Source organism: Macaca thibetana, chromosome 3, assembly GCF_024542745.1.
Source record: "Macaca thibetana thibetana isolate TM-01 chromosome 3, ASM2454274v1, whole genome shotgun sequence".
Lineage (NCBI taxonomy): Eukaryota > Metazoa > Chordata > Mammalia > Primates > Cercopithecidae > Macaca > Macaca thibetana.
Genome location: NC_065580.1, coordinates 164,169,079 through 164,193,864, shown reverse-complemented (window position 1 = coordinate 164,193,864; position 24,786 = coordinate 164,169,079). Strand labels below are relative to the sequence as shown.

The following is a 24,786-nucleotide window of genomic DNA, read 5'->3' as shown; positions in this document are numbered from 1 at the left end:
TCCACCAAAATTCACTAAATAAAGTATAATCTGACTTTCCTTATCACCCCAGCTAGAAGACATTCTGCTTTCTTATTAGGAAGTAATCCTCAAATTTTAGAACACATTAGAATTACCTAGAGAATTGCTGAAATGCAAATCATCCCTGGCCCCACCCCAAGAGTTCTATTCAGTAGGCCCACAGTGGGGCCTGAGAACTTGCAAGTCTATCAAGCTCCCAGTATTATGCTGATACTGCTGGTCTAGGGACCACACTTTAAGAATGACTGTTTTAACAGTTAGCTTAAACCACTCATAAGAAACAAGACATAATATGACATTAGTAATTGTCACATCTCTTCTATAGAATTGTAGTAAGCACCTATTAGGGAAGAATTAGAATTTGCAAAACTTGGCAACCCACGTGAAACCTGCTTTATATGCATTGCACAAAGCAGGTGCTTACATAGCTGTTAAAGTTCTTTTCTGTAGAAAAGTAAACACTATTTGTTAACTCCCAAACAGAAACACTGTTAAATGTATGTAAATCAAAGTTTAAAATGTGATAAAACTTATCTAGTAGAAAACAACACACTGAGAAAAAATGTTAGTGCCAACAAATAACAAAATGGCACACACTAAGAACAAAATCAAATCAACCAAAACCTGCCAAAGAATTTTACCATTAAAATCTTTTTTGTTGTTTTTTGAGATGGAGTCTTGCTCTTTCGCCAGGCTGGAGTACAGTGGCACAATCTCAGCTCACTACAACCTCTGCCTCCCAGGTTCAAGCAATTCCCCTGCCTCAGGCTCCGAAGTAGGGGGGACTACAGACATGCACCACCACGCCCACCTAATTTTTGTATTTTTAGTAGAAACGGGGATTCACCATATTGGCCAGGATGGCCTCGATCTCCTGACCTCGTGATCCGCCTGCCTCAGCCTCCCAAAGTGCTGGGATTATAGGCGTGAGCCACCGCGCCCAGCCTAAAATCTTTAATAGCTACTTTAATTTTATTGTGGAAAAAATATCCAATTTTCTTGCAGGAAAATAAGGTCTGTTTTCAAGAAAGGGGAATGAGGGAACGGAAGAAGGTTTTGTTATAGGGGTATGACTAATGGTGTGATCTAAACAAAAATGAAACTTTGACATTACAAAGATATATGAAATTAAAAATTTAAAAAGACAATTCCTTCAAACTGCCCTAGAGCTATTATTTACTTTTTATGCTAGAGATTTATCCCAGAATTACCTGAATATCCGTAATTAATGTCCACAGAAAGGCTAATGGTTCATTCACTCTTTTCTTACAACCCTTGATAAAAATTAGAAATAAGTTGCTCCCAAAAAGCCATTAGTGATAACCTCTAGTTCATAATATGGATTAAAACAAAAAATTTCCCCAAATTGGGAGATAACCTTGAATTTACATCTGTATAATGAAACTCCAAACGAGAGTCTGAGACCTCTCTAATTCTTCAAAGAGGGAGACAGAGAAAACCACCATTGATTCACTCCCCTGAGGGGCTGGTCCTTACCAGAAGTCTTTCCTTAGTATCTTCATAAATAATATACTGAAAAAAGATAAAGTAAAAACTGCAAAAACGAAAAATTATGTGCATTTTTGGTAGGTTTATAATACTAAGTGAACATACAATTTAAACTAAAATATAAATATTTCTACTTAAAACATTTTAATACTAAATCTGGCAACTAAAACAACTCTAGATTACCATTTCATTAATTACAAAATTACCTTGCATTTCTTTTTTCCACATCAGAGCACCCAATACTGTTTCTATAAATTGTATCTGCTAAGTGTACAAGGTATCGGCAAAAGTTTTCTAACTGAGAAATAGTCCTTTCTCCTTTCAGATTCATGAACCATTGTTTGGGGAAACAATTGATTACCTGTGGAGAAGAAAGATGTAAAATAAAATAGTTAAGACAGAATAAATTAAAGTATTAAAAGCGAACTCTAGATAACGGGTATAAATGTATTTCACCAGAAGATATGCTTCTGAGCTACAGCAATTACTCTGAAGAAATATTCTTTTAAATCTGACTTCCTACGTTAACTAAACCAATATACCTGAATTTTTACCCCAACCAATGGGTTAGGCACTCAAAGCAAAAGAAAATCTGTCCAATATTTGAGTAAATTAGTAATGTAAAACTGACAACCAACAGCTTCATTTTCCAGTCTTCTAGGATGGCCTAAATAAACTGAGTTTCCTTTTTCAGCAGTTTTTGGTGTAAAAATATGAGTGGTATAAAAATGAAATCACGGTGCCCCCATCCCCCGCAATAATTCCATGAATAGGCATCCATGCATGCTGACAACGGGAGTCGCGTTGGCCCAGACTGAGGTTAAGACAGTAAGGTTATTATTATCCTGAAATTAAAGCTTTCATTTATACCTACAAAATATTAAAACTTTTACTAATATCTATAAAATATGGACATAGATGGATAGATACATATAATAGTATGCATTTTTACGTTAAAAAAAAAAGCTGTAGGGGTTTGGAACTACCTGGGTAGGCAAACTGTCTACCTTACATGCAAGTCCAGTAATCAAAGGGGTTTCATGAAATTCTCAAATCCCTCTTCAAACAAACAAAAACTTAATTCATTTTAACTCATATGCTTTAAAAACTACGCTATGTCATTTAACTCACATTTTGGGCTTTTTTGATGCTGTCATCTCCATATTCTGAATTCTGAAAAGCCATGAGAATATATCGATTTAATAAACCATCTATTGATAACTCTTGTAGAGTTTTATTTGAAAAAATGCCATACCACTGAAGAAAATTGCCTAATAGCTGGAAAGAAGAAAAAAAAATAGGTAACGTGACACAATTAGATTAGGTACAAAGTAAATAAGTTACATAGTAAAACACCATATGAAATACAGCAGACCCTGTCTTGCCAAAGTACTAAGACATATTAATACTTTCAAAGGTACAGATATTTCCTAGAATGGTTACATTTGAATATTCAATTTTAATTAGTCAAAATTGAAACAGCCACATGTAGCTAGTGGCTACAACACTGGTCAGCATAGATATAGAACAGTCCATCATCACAGACAGTCAGGGAGTGCTAATTCTTAGGTAAGTGTCCTCTATTGAAAATTACACTCCAGCTGGTTCTATGCACACCCCCACCCACCCCCCACCCCGCCGCCCGCAAAGGATGGGAGAGTCTGACTACAACCCTGCATGGCTACCACATATCATGAACTACAACCAAGTTATAGCACTGTGCATCTCAAGCTACCCAAGCTCAGTCAATACATAGAAAATGAAAGCTATCATCATAAAATGGAAGCCCCATCCCATCCCACCATAAAAATTTATAGTTTCCCAGTTGTTTCTCAACTTAGTAAATGGTAACACTATTCAACCAGCTGCTCGTGCCAGAGGTCTGGAGGTCATTCCTGACCTCTCTCTCAAGTTGTGTGTCTGCACCACCATCCAGTCTCTCCATTTCCCTCAGTTCCTGCTGCCATCCCCCAAATCCAACCCACCTTAATCTCTTCGGAACCCTGCAGTTACTCCAGTGATTATGAGCAAGAGCATGGAGTAGCCTTTCTTAAGCAGGGCTCTGCAAGAGTTCCAAATCTACAGAAAATGATTTGTGTGGCTCTTTACTCAGTTCTCCCAAGAATGATACATAGTTAGTACTGTTACAGATGCACGGGAAAGAGGAGAATTCATTATAGACAATGGAGGCCTTAGGGCATTACGTATTAAGTCTCCCACAGAAGCCCAGTTGAGAAGAGCTGCTCAAGAGTCAGACTGGCCTGAGTCTGATTCCCATCTCTAATTACCAATGGAATGACCTTGGGCAGGTTATTGTGTGCCTCACTGCCCCATCAGTAAAGTGAAAAAAGTGTGTAACTCATTGAGTCATTCTGAGGATTCAAGATAATCTATGTCAAAGGTGCGGCACAGCGCTTGGTGCATAGTAAACACACATAAATACTAGTTCCCCTAAAATACACAATAAATACCAGTTCCCATTTTCATTATTACTATCCATACCTACTTCAATCTATTATCTCCACATAGCAGACAGAGTAACCTTAAAAATGGCAATTTATGGCTGGGCACAGTGGCTTATACCTGTAATCCCAGTACTCTGGGAAGCCAAGGAAGGAGGACCACTTAAGCTCAGGAGTTTAAGATCAGCCTGGGCAACACAGCAAGACCTCGTCTCTTTAAATTTAAAAAAAATTAAAAAAAAAAAAAAAAAAGGCAATTTGTTTACTTACCTTAAACCCTTCCACGACACACATACATAGTTAACTGGTTTTCAACAAAGGTACAAAAGCAATTCAATGGACTGTGAAAGGGAAATATACTGGGCCTCTTCAAGCTAGGAACCCCACTCAGGGCAAATCTGCCTTCCATTCTATTCAAAGTCATCTGTCAGCTCATGGAGACAGATGCATATTCTGATTGCCTCTTCTGGAAAAACTTATCAGAAACTCCAAAGAAAGGAACCATCTCTCTCTCACCTACATGTGACCTGGAAGTCCCCAATGGGGGGGGGGGCCTTGCTTTGAGCTGTCTCCACCTTTCTGGATGGAACTAATGTATTGATGTCTCGTGTCTCCCTAAAATGTATAAAACCAAGCTGTTCCCCGACCACCTTGGGCACATGTCATCAGAACTTCCTAAGGCTGTGTCACGGGTGCATCCTCAACCTTGGCAAAATAAACTTTCTAAATTAACTGAGACCTGTCTCAAATTTTTGGTGTTCACAGGACAAAGGATAGCCTTTTCAACAAATAGTCCTGGAACAAATAAACCTTAATCCAGGCCTCATACCCTACAATAAAAATTAACTTGAAAAGAGTCACAGACCTAAACGTAAAACTTAGAACTATGAAACTTCTAGAAGAAAGGATAGAAGACCTTTGTGGCTTCAAGTTAGGCAAAGATTTCTTAGATACGACATCTAAAGCACAATCTGTAACAGGAAAAAAAGAAAAACTAGACTTCATCAAAATTAAGAACTTCTGCATATGGAAGACTGTTAGAATGGAAAGATAAGCCACAAACTGAAAAAAAAAAAAATCTGCAAATCATTTATATGATAAAGGACTTCTCTCCAGAATATAGAACTCAATGCTTAGTAAGAAGAAAGCCCAATTTAAAACCTAAGCAAAAGATCTGAAGATATTTCACCAAAATACATAAACGAATTGCAAATAAGCACATGACTGTCATTAGGGAAATGCAAATGAAAACCACAATGAGATACCACATTGCACCCCACAGAATGACTTAAAAAGCAAAACACTAACAGCAAGTATGGTGGGAGTAAGGAATAACCAGGACAGTAACAGGTTACTGGTAAGAACGCAAAATGATACAGCCACTTCCGAAGACAGCTTTGTCCAGCTGTTTCACCCAACTGAAATGAAACTTACATATTCAGAACACCCTTATAGAAGCTTTGTTCATAACCAAATTGGAAATGTTAGGGCCAAGGGAAAGCTTCCCCTTAGGCCTATGAAGTTTCGCTGAAAATTACTGACAAGAGGCAAATTAACAGGAGAAAAGACACATAAATTTATTTGATCACAGTTTTATGTTACATGAGAGCCTTCAGAGTAAAGACCCAAAGATGGAAGAGAAACTGTCTACTTCTATGTTTAGGTTTAACAAAGTATGTACAGGCATGCAGAAACACGCCTGGACAAAAGGGTACGATCTACTGCTCATAGACCAAGAGAAGACACACAACAAAGCCTGTCCATCCAGATTCTTCTTGGCCTCTCCCAGCAGCATTCTTTCTTTCTGGGTATGGGGCAGGACCTTCTCTGGAATGGGGGTTTTATGACCTATAATCAAACAAGGTAGGTCAGATTTATGGCCAGTTTTTACACAGGCAGAGCCAAAATTAAGAGTAATATATTTAGGTTTTATGGTTGGCTTTGCAGAAAAGGGGTTCTGAGTCTATGACCCACCTGGGGCAACAGGGATTCTAGTTTCTATGTCAACCCTCAAGGGAGAACAGGACTGAAAGACAGGAGGGCAGGAGAAGGTCAAAGAAAAAGTTCTTCTGAGGCCAAGGCCTTCATTTTATGGTATTGTTTTCTGAGTCCCAAGATAAACAATCCAAATGTCCCTTAATTAGGAACTAAATAAAAACCAAAACCCAACTCTGGTGCACCTACACAGCAAGGCTGAGCCTCAAATGTATTCAGTGAAAGCAGCCAGACTCCAAAGACTCTGCCTATCATGTAATTCCCTTCACTTCCTAGGACATAGACTGAGAGGTGGCCGGGGCTTGCTGTGACCTTGACTGTACAGCAGCAGATAGCATGGCTGTATCTGCTCATCAGAATTCACACAACTATACACTAAAGAGAGTGAATTTTACTGTATGTAAATCATACCTTAATTTTTTTTTTAAAGGAAAAAGTCTTTCTGTGACTTCCTACAACTTTTGGGATAAGGACCAAAGTATTTCAAATGACCTACAAGATCCTCTATCATCTGGACTATGGACCTCCTTGCTCACTCCAGCTGTCCTATGCTTTCTTCAGCGCCTCCAGTGTAGCCTGCTCTCTTTCACCTCAGGGCTAACTCCTATTTATGCTCCAGGTCTAAAGATCTAAATATCACTTCCTCAGGGTGGAAGGAAATCTTCTGGGACTGGCTAGTCAAGGTCTCTGTGCCCTTTTCATATGTTCCACATTACCTTGAATGTCCCCTTTCATAACTCATCACACCTGCAATTACCTATTTGATGTCAACTGTGCTGAACTATGAACTCCACAAAGATTCCACTTCTAGCTTGCTTACTGCTATATCCCCAAACCTCAGAAGAGTATCTGCTCCAGCAGTCCTCCTTATCTGTGGTTTCAGTCAGCCGTGGCACAGTACGATAACGTATTTTGAGAGAAAGAGAAACTACATTCATATATCCTTTACCACAGTGTATTATTAATAATTGTTCTATTATTAGTTATTGCTAATTTCTTACTGTGCCTAATTTATAAATTAAACTTTATCATAGGTATGTATGTAGAGGAAACAACAGTATATATAGGGTTCAGTACCATCTGTGGTTTCAGGTAGCCACTGGGCATCTTATTCCCATGGATATGGGGAGGACTACTGTAGTCTACTTGCTAAAAAATTAATTGCAGCTTAGTCAGGCATTTTGTTGAGTACCATGGACCTTACTTTGGAACTCAGAAATCACTTTCTCCTGTGAAAATATCAAACTTGAATGAACTTTTGGAATAAAATTACTTTATAAAATGGAGATTTTGGGTATACATATAAATAGATCTAAGCCTATGGAGTTAATAAAACAAAACACTCTGCAAAATATAATATATGAAGTCAAACGAAATCTGAGTATTTTAGATAGTCTATGAATACGTACCTTAACTGAAGACCAAAACTGTCGTTGAAAAAACAAGTAAGGCCCAGAATTTTTATTTTCTAAGACACTAAGTAAAAACAGAGAAACATACCATGATCAGATATTTTATATGTAGGTACCATATGATTCCTAGACAAAAGATTTTTCTACAAAACCGGTAAACTAATTCTTTGATTTTTCAAATAATTGCATTCTGGAAGACAGTATGTTAAAAAGGCAATGGAAATTTACTCTGAGACACTCAGGGAGAACATAAGAGTATTAATTGTTTTATTCTGCTTAAGGGAACAATCTCCCCACTAATCTAGTCTCTCTGTAATACACTACGAGGGTGAAGTTTGTATTTCAAGCTAGTTTTTCAGAATTTTATAAGCCTTCTCTGAAAGACAATGGAGAATATTATCTTTAATATTCTTCAGTTACTTACTTTTTGGGATATAAAGGCATAAATACATCGTCATCTAAAGTTCTTCTCATTCTCAATAAAAGTGCCTTTAGGTATACCTAAAGAGTTAAAAGTAGATCACACATTTTAATAAGCACTATGACCAAAAAAAATAAGCCATATTCCAAATCATGTAACTGAATATTGAACTGAGTGAACCAGTTTCCCAAATTTTTAATTTTCCTCATTGAAGACCCTAAAGTAATTAATACTTAATAATCTATTAGTTCGTTCCTCAACAACTGCCATGCAATAAAACTTTAGAAATCTTTCAATCCCTTAGTCTACATACAGATTTAAGACCAGACACATAATCAAGTTCTCAAAGTGAAAATTCAACAATGACAAAGAACACCCACCTTCTCTACATTTAAATAGCTCCTATGAAAGGCCCCTGAAGAGCATTACCTTTAAGTGTGGAAACTAGTTATAAAACAGTATCTAGTTGTTTTATATACTGTTTAATTGGTTTGGGTGCCCAATCTTTTGGCTTCCCTGGGCCATACTGGAAGAACTATCTTAGGCCACACATAAAATACACAAACACTAATGATAGCTGATGAGCTAAAAAAATTAAAAAAATTTAAAAAGCGGGGGGCCGGGTCTGTGCATAAATTTCATGTTTTAAGACAGTTTACAAATTTGTATTGGGCCACATTCAAAGCCGTTCTGGGCCACATGTCCATGGGCCATGGGTTGGACAAGCTTAAATTATCAATTGTTAACATTTTAGTTTCTCATTTCTCCCCAAAAAATACAGTCCTTAAAAGGACATTTGATTAGTTGGATTGGGACTGAGGTGTGGTGGTGAGAAATCATAATAATGAAAGGCTATTTAAACTGATGGCATCTTCCTTATTAATTTTTTTAAACTGAAAACTAACATCTCTCTGTGGGACTAGGTATAAAAAAAAGGAAAAAAACCTAGCATCTCAAATTTTGTGTATTTCAGGCTTTAACAGCCCTGATGGCCCAAGTGGGAGAACCAGATTTCTGATTGGTTTAGGATAACGACTCATTCTCTCAATGCTTGCTCATATTCAATAGAAAGAGGAAAAAAAAAAAGTCTTCCAAAGATACTAAATTACCTGTGTATTTTTATTTTCTGCATTCACTACTGAAGGATATCCATTGATTAATTTTAGTGTAATTCCCACCATTCTTGAAGTCTGTGTTGTAGAAAAAGGGTCCCACATATTTTCAGCTATCACTGTTAAGAAAAAAAGAGGATTGAGACACAGAAGCCAATTGTAGCTTAAATTTTTTGTCAAGCAGACCTCCATTAATGCCAGTCCTAATTTATTTTTCCTCTTTCTCTACAATATAAGCTTTAGTCTTCTTTGTGCTATTAACTGTGGGAATTTGGAGGGATAGGGATGTGGAGAGAGGATAGATTATTCTTATTTCTGGTACTCTGGGAAAATGAAGATAAGGAAAAAAGAGGATTTCTGTAGAAATGTTGCTTTGGCATCAAGAATTTCAAACTAACATTTCTAGTATTCAAAATAAATTCCTGTATCAATGATTCCTAATCTTTTTTGAGGAACTTATGAAAGTATTGAAATTGCTCCCCACATAAATGCATATCCTCCCTCAAACTATGTATAATTTTGCTTCAGTTAGTCTTTGAATTTCTAAACCTCACCGATGAAGCAATTACTGCACTCAATTACAGGCCCACCCTAAAGTGGTCCTCAAGTCCCAGGATAAGAACTCCTCTGCCCTCAAGTCATCTCTGGGCCAGGTGGTAACTATTATTTCTCATGTAATTTCTATAAGGAAATATGCTCTGAATTAAAAACTCATAAAAATAGATTTGGGAAAGCCAGTGTGTCTGAATGCTCAATTCAGAGAACAGGAGATTTACCTGTTAGTTTAGGAAGAATCACCTTTTCCACAATGGTAGGTAGTAGGGCAACATCTACATCATCTTTTTCTTGCTCTCGTTCTTCACAACCATAAAACAGCAAAGATTCAAACCACAGCATATTCTCAAAGTCACGACATTTTGCCTAAAAGACATTTAAAAGGTTACCCAAATACTAAAATAGTGGATATTTCTGCTTCCAGCTATGATAAGAGAAATAAGAACTGGATTTAACCTTTGGTTGTAAACAACTAAAAACTAGACAGCTGGAGATATCATGCTACCGGACTTCAAACTGTAAGGCCACGGTAACCAAAACAGCATGGTACTGATACAAAAACAGACACATAGACCAATGGAACAGAATAGAGAACTTAGCACTAAGACTGCACACCTACAACCATCTGATCTCCAACAAACCTGAGAGAAACAAGCAACAGGGAAAAGATTCCCTGTTTAATAAATGGTGCTGGGAGAACTGGCTAGCCATATACAGAAAATTGAAAATGGATCCCTTCCTTACACTATATACAAAAATTAAGTCAAGATGGATTAAAGACTTAAATGTAAACTCCAAAACTATAAAAATCCTGGAAGAAAATCTAGTCAATACCATTCAGGACATAGGCATGGGCAAAGATTTCATGACAAAAACACCAAAAGCAACTGCAACAAAAGCAAAAATTGACAAATGGTATCTAATTCAACTAAAGAGCTTCTACACAGCAAAAGAAACTATTATCAGAATGAACACACAACCTACAGAATGGGAGAAAATTTTTGCAACCTGTGCATCTGACAAAGGTCTAATATCCAGAGTCTAGAGGAAACTTAAATGTATAAGAAAAAAAAATCCCATTAAAAAGTGGGCAAAGGACATGAACAGACATTTCTCAAAAGAAGACATTCATGTAGCCAACAACATGAAAAAAAGCTCAACATCACTGATCATTAGAGAAATGCAAATCAAAACCACAATGAGCTACCATCCCACACCAATCAGAATGGGAATTATTAAAAAGTCCAGAAACAACAGATGCTGGTAAGGTTTTGCAGAAAAAGGAACACTTTTACACTATTGGGGGGAGTGTAAATTAGTTCAACCATTGTGGAAGACAGTGTGGCAATTCCTCAAAGATCTAGAGGCAGAAATACCATTTGACCCAGCAATCCCATTACGGGGTATATACCAACAGAAATATAAATCATTCTATTATAAAGCTACGAGCATATGTATGTTCACTGCAACACTATTCATGATAGCAAAGACATGGAATCAACCCAAATGCCCATCAATTATAGACTGGATAAAGAAAATGTGGTACATATACACCATGGAATACTATGCAGCCATAAAAAGGAACGAGGTCATGTCCTTTGCAGGGACATGGATGGAGCTAGAAGCCATTATCCTCAGCAAACTAACGCAAGAACAGAAACCCAAACACCACATGTTCTCACAAGTGGAAGCTGAACAATGAGAACATATGGACGCATACTGGGGAACCACACACACTGAGGCCTGTTGGGGGGTGAGGGTGGGGACTTAGTGGAGGGAGAGCATGACAGCTACTGGATGCTAGCTTAATACCAAGGTGATGGGTCGATCTGTGCTGTAAACCACCATGCCACATGTTTACCTAAGTAACAAATCTGCACATGTACTCCGGAACTTAAAAGCTGAAGAAAATACAAAAGAACTGGACAAAATACAATGGACCACAGGCAGCACAAGACTATGACCCTTGAAAGAAAGGAATCAAATGAGGTAAGGTGCTAGTTCAGGACAGCAGAGCAGTCTTGCTGAGTGGAGGAGACAGAGGGTGGAGTTCAGGAAGGCTGAGACAGCTGGAAGCTGTGGGGCAGAGGAGTGGGCAACACAGAAAAACAACTCCAAAACACAGTCTCGGGCCTTTGCTGTCTACCAAGATACTCAGGCACACAGCAAAACTTCAGAAGGTCTGGCCAAGAGCACACAGCAAATAGGAGCTGTGAGCTGAATGCTTCTCAGAGCTCACATTTTTTTCAGTTATGTTTCCAGGGCTTCAACCTCAGCCCCATTTTCCTTACAGTCCACAAATTCAACCTAGCCAATCTCAACCATGTGCACAGCTTCACCCAAGTCGGTAACTTCTCAAACCACATTGTAAACATCACCACTAGACCTCCAGAGTCAATTCTAGCCCCCTCTAGCCCCCTCCCTTTTTTTTTTTTTTTTTTTTTTTAATTAGAAGGAGGCTCACTCTGTCACCCAGGCTGGAGTGCAGTGGCGCGATCTCAGCTCACTGCAAGCTCCGCCTCCCAGGTTCACGCCATTCCCCTGCCTCAGCCTCCCAAGTAGCTGGGACCACAGGCGCCCGCCACCACACCCGGCTAATTTTTTGTATTTTTTTTTTTAGTAGAGACGGGGTTTCACCATGTTAGCCAGGATGGTCTCGATCTCCTGACCTCGTGATCCGCCCGTCTCGGCCTCCCAAAGTGCTGGGATTACAGGCTTGAGCCACCGCGCCCGGCCCCCACTCCCTTTATGACAGACCAATAGGTCCTCTTGATTCCACCTCCTTATCTCTCTTTTTTTTTTTTCTTGTGACAGGTCTTGTTCTATCATCCAGGCTGGAGTGCAGTGACACAATCATAGCTCATTATAGCCTCAATCTCCTGGGCTCAAGCAATCCTGCCTCAGTCCAGCCCCCCAAGTAGCTGGGAATACAAGCACGTACCACCACAGCTAATTTTTTTTTTTTTTTAAATAGAGACAAGGTCTTGCTATGTTGCCCAGACTGGTCTTGAACTCCTGAGCTCAAACAATCCTCCTGCCTTGGCCTCCCAAACTGTTAGGATTACAAGTGTGAGCCACCATGCCTGGCCTATCAATTTTTCTCACCATGACCACTGACTTGGTTCATGTCCTCATTTCACACCTCATTGTGCTTTCCCATCTGGTTCTGAGTTCCTTTAGGATCAAAGGACCAACTTCTTACTATTCATGTTCATATCCCAGTTTACTACATATAATTTTAGCTGGCTGAAAAAAGAATTATATGTAAACTGAAAAAAACAAAACACACAGCTCTTCTGGGAAGAGATGAAACTCAAAAGGAAAGATCATAAGATTATAACCAGATACAATCTGTATCAATTACAGCCTATGCCCTATCGCCCCTGGAAAATATTTTGCTTAAGCTTACTTCTCTAGCACTGAGATTAAAATTACCCAGATATCAAATTATAACACTTTCTAATAGTGACAGAAGCCACTCACCTCAAGAGGAGTCCAAGTGAGGAGCTGAAGTCGTATGAGGGGGTTGAATAATTTTGGCAAACAAAGGCCAATGTAAGCATCTTTGTAGGACGTGTAGTATTTTGAACGCCATGCTTCAAACTGTGATTTAATACAGTCAATTGAATAGAAACTTTCAAGGACATCTTCAAAAACTTTGCTGGATTCTTTTGAAATTCGATCTAAAAACAACAAAACCCCAGAGAGAACCATACATTAGTATGAAGTAGGAAAAAAACAGTCCAATATTTTCTGTGTTTTCTTTGTTGCTTCAGTATCAGAAGATATGCTAATTAACAAAGGGCCAATTATTAGTCATAATTTAGAAAAAAAAATAAATTGATGTTTCAATTTCTCTTTTATGTAAAGTGCAGCCAGTCCTTGTTTTGCAGTTCCAGTATGTACAATTTTTCTAAATTTAGCTAAATAACACGTGTTCCCAAACAAGACAGTTCAAATTTCAGTTACCATAGTATATTAGCCATGAGTAATTGCACTGCTAGCTTTCTAGTCCACAAACCACTGCACAGATTAACAGCTGTGCATCATAATCAGTCACTAATCACACTGCTTCATTCAAACTCTGTTGATTATAATAACTGACATAGCCAACCATCAGTTGAATGGATGCTAAGAACTTCAAGTGAAAAGTTATTTGAGAATAAGTTTTTTGTTTTTGTTTTTGTTTTTTTTTTTGAGACAGATTCTCACTCTGTCACCCAGGCTGGAGTGAAGTGGCACAATCTCAGCTCACTGCAACCTCTGCCTCCCAGGTTCAAGTGATTCTCCTGCCTCAACCTCCCGAGTAGCTGGAATTACAGGTATGCACCACCATGCCCAACTAATTTTTGTGTTTTTAGTAGAGATGGGGGTTTCATCATGCGGGCCAGGTTGGTCTTGAACTCCTGACCTCAAGTGGTTCACCTGCCTCGGCCTCCCAAAATGCTGGGATTACAGGTGTGAGCCATCGTGCTGGACCAAGAATAAGATACTCTTATGATGTCCCAGATTACTTGAGAAAACGAAATCTTTACAATGGAGAGAGAAAGTTCTGAGAACCTTTACTGCAAGATCAATCTTAACAATGCTAATAGTGGGACAGTCTAACATTTGTCATGTGCTTTTAGGCAGTATGAAGCAGCATCCTGTATAAATTATTCTTGGGAAAAAAAAGTTTAACTTAAATCTAATCAAGGCTTCAGACCTAAATTCCAGTTTACAAGAAATGGATCAAAGAACAAGTTAAACAATGCTATGAGGAAACATACAGACCAGTCTAGAATATAGGATATTCTATAAGAGAAGTGGCCTGGTCTCTTCAAAAAGCTAGTGTCTTAAACAATAGGGGTAGGTGTGTGAATGTGTAGAGTACTTACGGTTATTCATTTATTCTAGATTTTAAAATGTAACAACCAAAGGCAGAGCATGAACCTTAGGTGGATCCTGGTTTCAAAAACCACAAAATAACAAAATAAAAATAGTTCCTAAAAAGGGTTTTTCCAGGATGCCATTGAGGAAAATTAAATATGGACATGATATTAAGAAATTTGTTAATTTTCTTATTGTGCTTAAAAAAAGAATCAGAATAGCCATCATAAAAAAAAAAAATAAAGATAATAGCACTGTGATTATACAGAAAAATATACTCATTTATAGGAAACACACACTGAAATTTTGGGGAGTGAAGTGCCATGAGGTATGTAAGTCACTTTCAAATGGTTCAACAAACACACACATCTCCATGTATAAAGAGTCAGGCAAACTTGGTGAAATGATAAGTATTGTTATCTGAGTGATAGGTATGTGGATGATCACTGTGCTAGTCTTTCAAATTTTCTGTTTAGAAACATTCACTGTAAAAAAAAAAGTGAGAGAAAGAAGCTTCTCCAACTAAGTTCCAAATGGTGTGCGATTGATATAATTCCAAACAATTATAGCCAATGGTGGGAAATGAAGACTTTTATTTGGGATCCTTCTGAAAATGCCTGGCACATAATAGTACTAACCACCCTCTAAAGTGAGATTACTTATGACTCCCCAAATCAAGAGTTTCCTTCAGGGCTGAGTGCTCTACTGCCAAGCTTTACCTTTCCAGACCAGACAGGCTGCAATGAGAGTTGCCCTCAGGACCTGACACATTTCCAGTCACTTAAAATTCTCCCATTTGGAAGAGTAACAACATTTATTATGCAAGTACTAAGTATACCCTATGAGAAGGTGTTACCCCTATTTTTGAGAATTCATCATGATATTCACTAATAAAAAGGCATGCAAGTTTCTGCAATTAAAAAAGAAGTGCCTGGTTCTAATGTAGAGGCCATGAATATTCAAACCATTTCATGGTAAAAACCATACCCAAGTAGAAACTAAATTGATGATGAGTCTTATTTCCAAATAAATGTCTAACCTTTTTCCAGATTGAAATTAGTAATATCTGTAGAAGTTTCTTCATCATCACTGGAAAGGCCTTCAAGGTGATCTGCCATCTTACCGGTTTGCTCTCTGGCTTGTCTACGACGAGTCCTAAATAATAAACATCAAGTTCCCAAACTAGATAAAAGAGACTCCTCCCTTCCCAAACAAGCCAAGAGCAAGGATTTTGAAAATTACCTCCTGGCCTCCCGCTCTGCAATGCGACGTTTTGCATGCTCTTGATACAGTGCCCGATCGCGTCCAAAGGAATCAAGATTTGGTGCCATCAGAGCTTTGTCTGCAAAACAACAACGGTTAAAATTAAAAGCCATCTTTCAACAATCTTGAGGAAAGAGTTTGCACAGAATAAGCCATTACGATAGACTGCTTGCTAATCTCAACGGCAAGATTCTGCAATAACTGGTAAACCGGACAGGATTTTAGTTTAGAACAAATTTCAGTATTATTCTGCGTTCCCATTTTAAAAAGCAGAAAAATTAAAGAAGTGATTTCTTTTTAAGAGTTCAACAACCCTACAAATATGTAATTGGGCTTACTCACTATTTTTATGTCTAAGTAACAGGACAGCTATCAGGAATAGCTATCACGATGACCAAATAAATTAAAACTCTAAATTACCTGTGCAAAGGGAAAAATAATATATTACACTTTTAAAGAAGAAGACCTTAAGCATCATGTTGAATGATATGACAGCAGGAAAACATAGGAAGACATAAGAAAACAGTTTTGTTGCAAGAGTTTAATAAATTCATTATAATTTTGCTTTGTAGAAGTTTGTTTTCTATCACTATTTTTAGAACAAGGCAACACTACAGACTGAAAACCGCATCTAAGCAGGACTAACTTCTGCCTTCTCAATGCTAATCTTTCTCTTTCACAGCATAGTTTTATTTATTTATTTATTTATTTATTTATTTATTTGCCTTCCTATTTTCCATTTGTCAAAAAACGTCCTAGGGTAATTTCCTAGCTTTAGTTTCCAATCCTATTTGTATTTCAGTTATCATGTTTTTCGTTTTCTAGCGATGGTTCCTGTTCTTACAATATTCCTCTTCTACAGTATTCTATACTACTGCTGAATAGGATACCTTCTGTTATCTCCCTGGGGCTCCCAACTCTTTGAAAGTATCCTGTTCACAGAAAACTTGCATACTTGCACCAGCACTGTCTGTCTCCTCAGTCCCTTTGGTTCTACTGCTCAGGTTGGTCCTTTTGATCATCGTTAACTGCCTGTTCATGTAGAAGAGCAAGACTGGAAGCTGTGTGTGTGGGCAGGAGCTGTCTAACAGAGGTGTCTCCATCGGATCACTAGGTACAGAGCTAGTTCTTTTGTTGGGGACCCCAGATTTTAGTGTTTCGGGGTCTTTATTTTGGACCTATTCTCTTTAATCAAAAGACTCCCCTAATCTCTTGCCTACGTAGAAGAAGGGGTGGGGGAAATATCTGTCCACTATACTTCCCTCATTTCTACGTTTTAATTCCACACTATGAAAACATGATAGTAAGGGGAGGCAAACAACCCACGGCATTGGGTGAGAGGGGAGGGAAGTGAGCACATGCAAGATGAAAGACATCCAAGTAAAGACGTGCGTATTTTTTTACTTGATATCAGAGATGTGTCACCAAAATCAGCAACAGGAAAAACAAAACCAAAAATCAGCTCTTACTTCAGAATATCCTAACCATCCCAGGCCTTACTATTTATTTATTTATTTAATTTATTTTTTGAGACGGAGTCTTGCTCTTGTCGCCCTGGAGTGCAATGGCACAATCTCAGTTCACTGCAACCTCCGCCACCCAGGTTCAAGCTATTCTCCTGCCTCAGCTTCCTCCCGAGTAGCTGGGATTACAGGCACCTGCCACCAGCTAATTTTTGTATTTTCAGTAGAAACGGGGTTTTGCCACGTTGGCCAGGCTGGTCTCCAACTCCACCTCGGCCTCTCAAAGTGCTGGGATTACAGGCGTGAGCCATCGTGCCCGGCCAGACCCTACTATTTTTAAAAGTTGACTTTTTTTTATTGAGTTTTTAATTCATATTTCAAAATAGCTCTGAAATTAGGAAGGAGGTATGTTCCCGAGTGCACCAATTACAATGAAAAATTACTAAAGCAGAAAGATGTCCCAGCCCTAGATGTGAGTTCACTACACACCCTAGATAAATTAGCTAAAATATCCCAAACTATAAAAATAATTCCTGACTCAAGAGTTTTCCTTCATTCAAGAAATATTGTTAAAAATATCATTATACTTAAAACATCGCTGCACGTATAGGTTTTGTAAAATGTGCACTGGAGGAGACAAGTGAGTGTAACATGACTCAGGTGATAGCCTCCTCCATTTCTGTAAGAATTATACACAGTAATTGCAGATAAGTGCTTATAAATCTAAACAGATGAATTTCAGACTATTCTTTACTTCTTTAAAAAACAGATCAGAAAATGAATTGATTCTCCAGCGTCCCATGTAATTTTCCTCAAATCTTTGGCAATTAATGTATACTCCCTCTAGGACTGAATTTTTCACTTTCCCAGTATCTTTTAATTTCTTTCCAACTTTCAAACAAATTAGTATACATAATTCAACTCTTCCTTCAAATTCCCTCCAAGTAAATAGCATCATATTCTCAAGAACAAATTACAGGTGGGAAAAGGTATTTGACGAAATGTACAGCTCACACAAACCATCTAACTTAAAAGAAAATTACCTCCTTTTGTAATATAATGGTTACCTGCAATCTGCCCCAGAAATCTGGTTATCTAGATCAAAAGTGATCTGGGAGGGATGCATTAGTCATGTAGGTGGCTAATGTCAATCCAGTTTAAAATTCGGTGGCAAAAACAGAAGGTCACAGCCACTTATAGGGCTCATAGCTGAGTCTGCCTCAGCTATGAGCGCTGTATTACCATCTGTGTATGCCTCTTCAAAACCCATCTGACATATAGGAGGATGCTTTTTCAGGGATCCTACGTCTCTCTGACTTAGAGGAGACCCTGTACAGCAAAGCATTGCTTTCTGAAAGAGTAACATTAGAGCTCTTTGCATTTGATCACCTGGAAAGGTTGTTTAACATGCAAATTTCTGGATGCTCAAGACCTAGTAAGAATCACTGGGGATAGGACCAGAAAATCCGTATGTTAAAGGTGTATCAGGTAATTGTGATGCACACTTCCATTTGAGAAATGCTGACAAAGGGAACAAAGAAATGACAAAAGAAACCACAAGGAATTCACGCTAGGAAAATTCCTATTAGCGCACTCAAGAATATGGAGGGCAATGGAAAAAAAGGAACTAAAAGGTTTAAAACATCTAGTTAAAGGACCTCCACTGAACTATTTAACAAGGGGTTTCTAATTCTGGTTTTCCATAACACACGTCATCATGATGGAAGTACAATTCAATTTCTATCCATTTTTATACAAAATTTCAAGAATTGTAAGCACCAACTGACTTCCAAAAAACCCAGTATATAAGGCTAACTAGAGAAACATTTAAAAAGAAAATACAAAACTTTTGCTTTATCCAAAGGATGAAGCTCAAAACTCTCTTAATCTTGGAGTTGTGTCATTTGTTAAGTTATAGCTTCCCTCCCCTTACCCACAAAATGTCCCAGTCCCTAAACTCAAACTCTTTCACTGTGATCAAGAAAAGCATTTATTTGTATTGGTGTTTTGAATGAAAATGGGGGAAAAAAACAACTAGGGCCAAACAAATAATGGTTTTAACATAAAATACTGATAATGTCTTTTCTGTCCTCTAAAGGAGAATGAAAAAACATGCCCAAAGAAGAATAAGACTGACAGAATATTAGCACATGTTTTTGAGCAAACGCTCTATTTTCTTAAACACAATTCAAGTACACAGTTACAATTTTTAGATCTACCTGACACAACAGCAAGGAAATTGTTTCTTTAAAAAAAAAAAATGCTCCAAGATCTCTAATTTTCAATTAGGCTGCACTAAGTAAACAAGGTTGTTTAATGAATAATAAAAACCTTCAAGATGGACTGACTTGAATGGCTTGAAAACTCCGAAGATTCATCTTTAATATCATCTTGTCGTCTTTGGACAAGGCGGGAAGCTCGCTGTTTGTACAGCTGATGTATTGCTGATTCAAGTTCATTAATCAGTGGCACCTGTAAAAATACAACACACTCCGTAACACCAAACTCCTCAGCTGCTTACTTATTTGAGGGTTCCATACTATTTCCGGATTTCTGAAAAAGTACCCTCTCTATGGACAGAATAATCATGAATCCCCAACAGCACACAAGTAGCAAATTCAGTTTTACATTTGGGAAACGACACTTCTTCTTTTAATCCATGCATAGAGCTATAATGTCCAGTGCCTAGTTATTGGAGCAAACGTTAGTTAAGAAATGTAGCACTTCAGTATTCATAGAACAAGTAAAGAAATGTCAACAATTTTAGAGCTTTTCCTTTAGAGAATATTTAAGTACTTAGAAGTCTTTTTAATATCTATTTTTAATTTTCCAGCAGCATTATCTGCCTTGCAATTTTTGTAGCTCAAAGTAAAACATTATCACTGTGCAATACCAAAAAAGTGCAACGGCTCTATGAGCAGGTAAGAACAAAAGTCTGCTAATTCTCCAGTTTTGGATATTTCAGTTGTTCTGCCACTCATACGTACCAAGTATGTTACAGTAATCTGTTAACTATTTTGTACCTTTATTACAAATTTTTTAATGTAAACAAAATAATTATTAGGGCAAATAAAATTTCTAGCTATCACTAACCTCTCTGAAATCAATATATCGCAAATTTAGAAAGTTGTTCTCTTCCTGTCAAATGTTTAAATTCTTCCATATTTTATAAAAATTTCTTTACATGAATTGTGAGCTTACAAAGTCAATAATTTTTTCCAGGTTAATATCCCTAAAGCATTTACTTGATTCATATAGAATACAAAAGAACATGAGAGCTAACTTAAAACAGAAAACTTTCTCTTTATAAATACCTTATGTTATAGCCAAATGCTATGAAACTTCCACATAACACTAATGACCACTACACATACCTGAGGAAACCAGAAAATCTAGTTTCCTGATGGTTAGTGCAAATGGAAAACACATTATTTAGAGTTTGGGAACACTGGCACCAAGTGTTATAGCAGCTTCCTGAACTGAACAGACTGCAAATGGAAAATAAAAAAAGGCAGGTGGAATACAAAGATGTCTGTAATAAAAGCAATTTTATATACTTGCATGATTCCATTGCAAAAGTAGCAAATGTTCACAGAAAGGTCAAAGTAATGGAGTTATTTTGCTCTTTAATATGCCACACCATGGGCAACAATGTCCCCAAATCTGCAATGATTATCCTTCACAGCTGAGTCCAGAGACTCTGTCATTACACTTTACTATAATCTGATTTTTGTTCCAGCAATTACTGCCATAACATTGCCATTTACAACTCCCCATGCCCTCATTATTTTTTTTTTTAAAAAAACCATGAAGTACTGAAGATTAATAAGCCTAAGAGGCATTCTTTTATCTTTTAGTCCTAGAGATTGTCAAGCTTCCTGTACTGTAAGAACTACCCACCTAAGCTGGCATCATACAGAATACAATTTGCAATGTATAGTTAAGATCCTGACAATGTAGTCTTTCTCTTTAGATTAACTGGAATGCCTTTTACTGGAGGTCCAGAGAAAAACTCTACTGAGAAAAAAAGCCCTAAACCGACTGTCAGCTCTCATTCAAGTTTTTTAACAATATTGATTTATCTCAAGAGTCTTGCACCATGACGATTTCTTTATCCTCTCCAAACTCAAAACTCTTACCAATTATTACTATTTTAGGACCAAAGTTAAGGCAAAGAACCCAAGAAAGATAATTACAGGGAAACAAAAACAATGGCAAGTTAAAATGATTTACAAATATTTAAAACTTAAGTTTAAAAACCAACTAAACTTTCATAAGCAAAGAGGGAAAAAAAGGGATCTTTATCTTTTTACTTTAACTCTGAAATAATATTCTTATGGTATAATTATTCAAAGTATCCAATTATTTCTAAGTATCTCCAATATAATAATTTATATTATCAACTCAGCAGTACTCTTGTTTTTTCTAAGATTATCTTCTAAAGATCTAAACTGAGCAGTACACTTAATAAAATGAAATACACATGAAAATGTTAGAATGAAATATAATACTCATTTTTAAATGAAGGTATGTCTACCTCTCTTTTAATTAAAATGTAGTCACTGTATAAGGTTTAAGATTTGTTCCAAAAAATCTAAGTGACTCTGTATAACCACGTTAGCATAATCTGAAGTAAACTTCTCTAGGAACAGGGTAATCAAGAGATGAAGTACACTAATAATTCAACAATTAAAAACTATAAACTAGGTTGTCATACTTTCGGCATGACCTAGCTGACCATATTACTGTCAAATTTTTAGAGTTGTGTTTGCAATTATGAATATCTTAATTTACTCAAGAAAGTTCCGAAGCAAGTGCCAAGATACTTCAAGAAGCAGCTCTCCAGGGACAAACTCACAAAGTATAGTTTAAGAAAAAGATCCTTTCTCTAGTCACAAAAGTTATGAGACCAGCTCCCACCATGCCCACTGGGCTCAGAAGAGTTTTGCCAGTAGGAAGGACACATCTGTCAACTCTTGACACTTAGGTTCCACTTCCAATCTTGACTCCAGCTCCCGGCACAGAGGAATACAGACAAGCCTATACTTCTTCCCCACCCTAAGCAACTGATATACCACAAGTGGTATCGTAACTCAGACTGCAGCTGCTTCTCCAGAAACCAGGTGATAAAGATAAAACATAACAAACCCTACAGAGAGGACATAGTGAATGCTATCTCATCTTGAATCTGATCACAGACTGACTGGAACCATTAAGACCCATCAGGAAGAAAGACCCATCAGGAAGAAAGAACCATCAGGAAGACAGTCTGGCAATGTTCTTTTCCCAGCTATTGGTTTTAGGGTATTCAAGTAATCAACAGAGATAATAAAAGTTGAAATACATATTTAACCACACTATATGCTTACAGATTCCAAGCTAATCTACATAGTCAATAACAAAGGGAAATGTGTCTTCCAATCCAAAGTTCAGACAGGATATTTAAGGACCACAGTTTAAATTTCTTTTTTAAAGATAAGGCTACGAAGTCCACGAATGCTTATAAACCAGTGCCTCAACCAATATTTTATCTTAAAAAATCAATTAGGAGGTCATTTGAGAAATTAGCTGTGTGCACCTAATTTTAAATGTAAACAATAAATGGTATAAGAATGCAAAACATTTTGTCAACTGACTATCCTATTGGAAAAAAATAAACTTGGGAGAAATGAAACCTTAGAAAAATGATATCCAATGAATGGTTTCTGAAATGAATCAAGCATAGGCTTATTTAGATAAAAGCTATTAGCAACCATGGTAATCATCCAGGGTTTAAAAAAAAAAAACTAATAAAAATTTGCAACTTTATATGCATATTTAGAATTACTTGTAGAAACAGCTTAAAAATAAGTTTAAACCTGAACCATAAAAGAAAATTTTATCAGATGAGTCCCTTATCTTCTAAGAATTCAGCACAGGAAAATAATAATCTACCACCATACTGACATAAGACTTTCCAAAGTCTTATTTAAATGTGCTTTAAGATATTATCTTTATTTCTGTTTTCAACAAAGGTATTATACTGCACCTAAGAGATAATGCCACTAATGAAGTGAAGAAAAATGGAGCATGACTTTTCATCACTTCTAATGTTGAGTTCAGTGGGTACTTTCTGAGAATTATAGAATGTTCTACACAAGGCCACCTAGACCTCCCTAATTTTGCCTTATTCAAAGAGATTAATATTTTTGCATTCTTACCTTTTCACTGAAACACTCAAGCAAGTCTTGGACATACCCTCGCATTTCTTGCAAAAATTTATACCGTTCACCAATACCCCCAGAAGACCCTTCTAATCTTTCAATAGCCCTGGTAGAGTCCACTCGGCTTTGCAGGTGTTTCTCATGCTGCTGTCGATTTGTTTTGTGCAATTCTTTCATGGAGTCCAACCTTAGGAACACAAAAGGATAAATATAACACATTTACATCCAAAGGTCTATGCTGTCAGGACTCTTGCAATATTAAAATATGCATTTAGTTCCACTATTAGAACATAAAAATATTTGGAATGGCATCTTTTCATCTGTACTGCTTTTTTTCTCAAAAAACAAAAAATGGCAGTTTACAGATTTTGCAGTTTTGTGGGCTAACCAAAATCTCACTGTTTTGCTTTTCCCCCCATAGCGTGACTACACTTTTTCAGAGTCCGAGAGGTACAAACTCAGAAATGTCTTCAACAAGATCATGGAGTGGCATTTTTTATAACTTTTCGAGGCTTCCACAGAAGTAATCCAAGAAGGTAGCAGAACAAAGTATGAAGTCATCTTCTGTTTAGCTTTTGAAGCTGGGCCAGTGAATCTTCTTTGCTGATATTCTGCATCTGCTACCCCAGACTACATGTTGCCTGAGGGAACAGAAAGCTAGCGGACAGGTCTTTAAGAAGTTGATCTGCCCTACCTGTCTTTAAGCTGTTTCTTTACCAAATCAATAGTAACGGGAGTCATCTCATTACTGGGAGTTTTGAAAGGGACTGTATTATCTGTTTTTTGAGATTTGGCATCTGATGATCCATAGGCCGTATAACTATAAGGAATGCCATAGGATGAGCTGTAAGGCATTGTCTGGTAAGTGTTCTGGTAGTACATATTCACTTCCGTGGGCTGACTGGCTTGAACCTAGAAAAGAAATGGGATATAGATGAAATCCAGTAGTTAAAACTTTGAAAACAATAATACGCCTTTAGGGTTAAAAAAACAACAGCAAAAAATTATACCTATTTGCCAAACATTATGTAATAATTGCAGAACTCTTCAAAATTAGATAAAAGCAGGATTGAATGAATGTCGTATCTCTTGGTGGAATCACTGCATTTATTTCTAATAATTTGCAGAAAAACAGCACTCAAGAGTTGGAAGGAACATCAAAAGTCATTTAAGGCCACCTTTGATCAATGAAAGAGGATAAATGCCTTGCCCATGGTCACAGAATCAATGGGCAACCAGAGATTAGAATCCAAAACTCCTGACATCCAGTCCAAGACTTTCTCTATTGTCATTTTTCTTAACTTCACCCAAATGTATGCGAATTCTGCCTCAAAACACTAGTAACAAAAATAGGTTTATGTTTATGCAATTTTTCTCACTGTATTACTTACTTTTATAAAACAAATTGTTTTATCTATTAGGGAAGATATTTTTCATCCATCTCAAATTTTTGTATTACTGAGAAATCCATCTTCTTCAAAATAATGCTTAAAGTCCAAAA

The 24,786-nt window shown here is 37.2% G+C and overlaps 1 protein-coding gene across 3 annotated transcripts in view; it reads right to left on the bottom strand.

The window, feature by feature from the left end:
- Window positions 1-24,786, bottom strand: part of PAXBP1 (PAX3 and PAX7 binding protein 1) — a 38,020-nt gene that overhangs the window by 1,755 nt on the left and 11,479 nt on the right. The window contains exons 6-17 of one of the 3 annotated variants that reach the window (XM_050785977.1): window positions 23,980-24,197; window positions 23,283-23,472; window positions 19,431-19,554; window positions 15,599-15,698; window positions 15,396-15,511; window positions 12,971-13,170; window positions 9,709-9,853; window positions 8,930-9,051; window positions 7,824-7,900; window positions 7,397-7,463; window positions 2,662-2,808; window positions 1,737-1,891 (exon numbers count right to left, since the gene is read on the bottom strand). In XM_050785977.1, coding sequence (XP_050641934.1) covers window positions 1,737-1,891; window positions 2,662-2,808; window positions 7,397-7,463; window positions 7,824-7,900; window positions 8,930-9,051; window positions 9,709-9,853; window positions 12,971-13,170; window positions 15,396-15,511; window positions 15,599-15,698; window positions 19,431-19,554; window positions 23,283-23,472; window positions 23,980-24,197 — 1,661 coding nt within the window. Of the gene's footprint in view, window positions 1-1,736; window positions 1,892-2,661; window positions 2,809-5,544; window positions 5,841-7,396; window positions 7,464-7,823; window positions 7,901-8,929; window positions 9,052-9,708; window positions 9,854-12,970; window positions 13,171-15,395; window positions 15,512-15,598; window positions 15,699-19,430; window positions 19,555-23,282; window positions 23,473-23,979; window positions 24,198-24,786 lie in introns of those variants that run through there. The other 2 variants (XM_050785978.1, XM_050785979.1) reach the window with 2 other exon arrangements.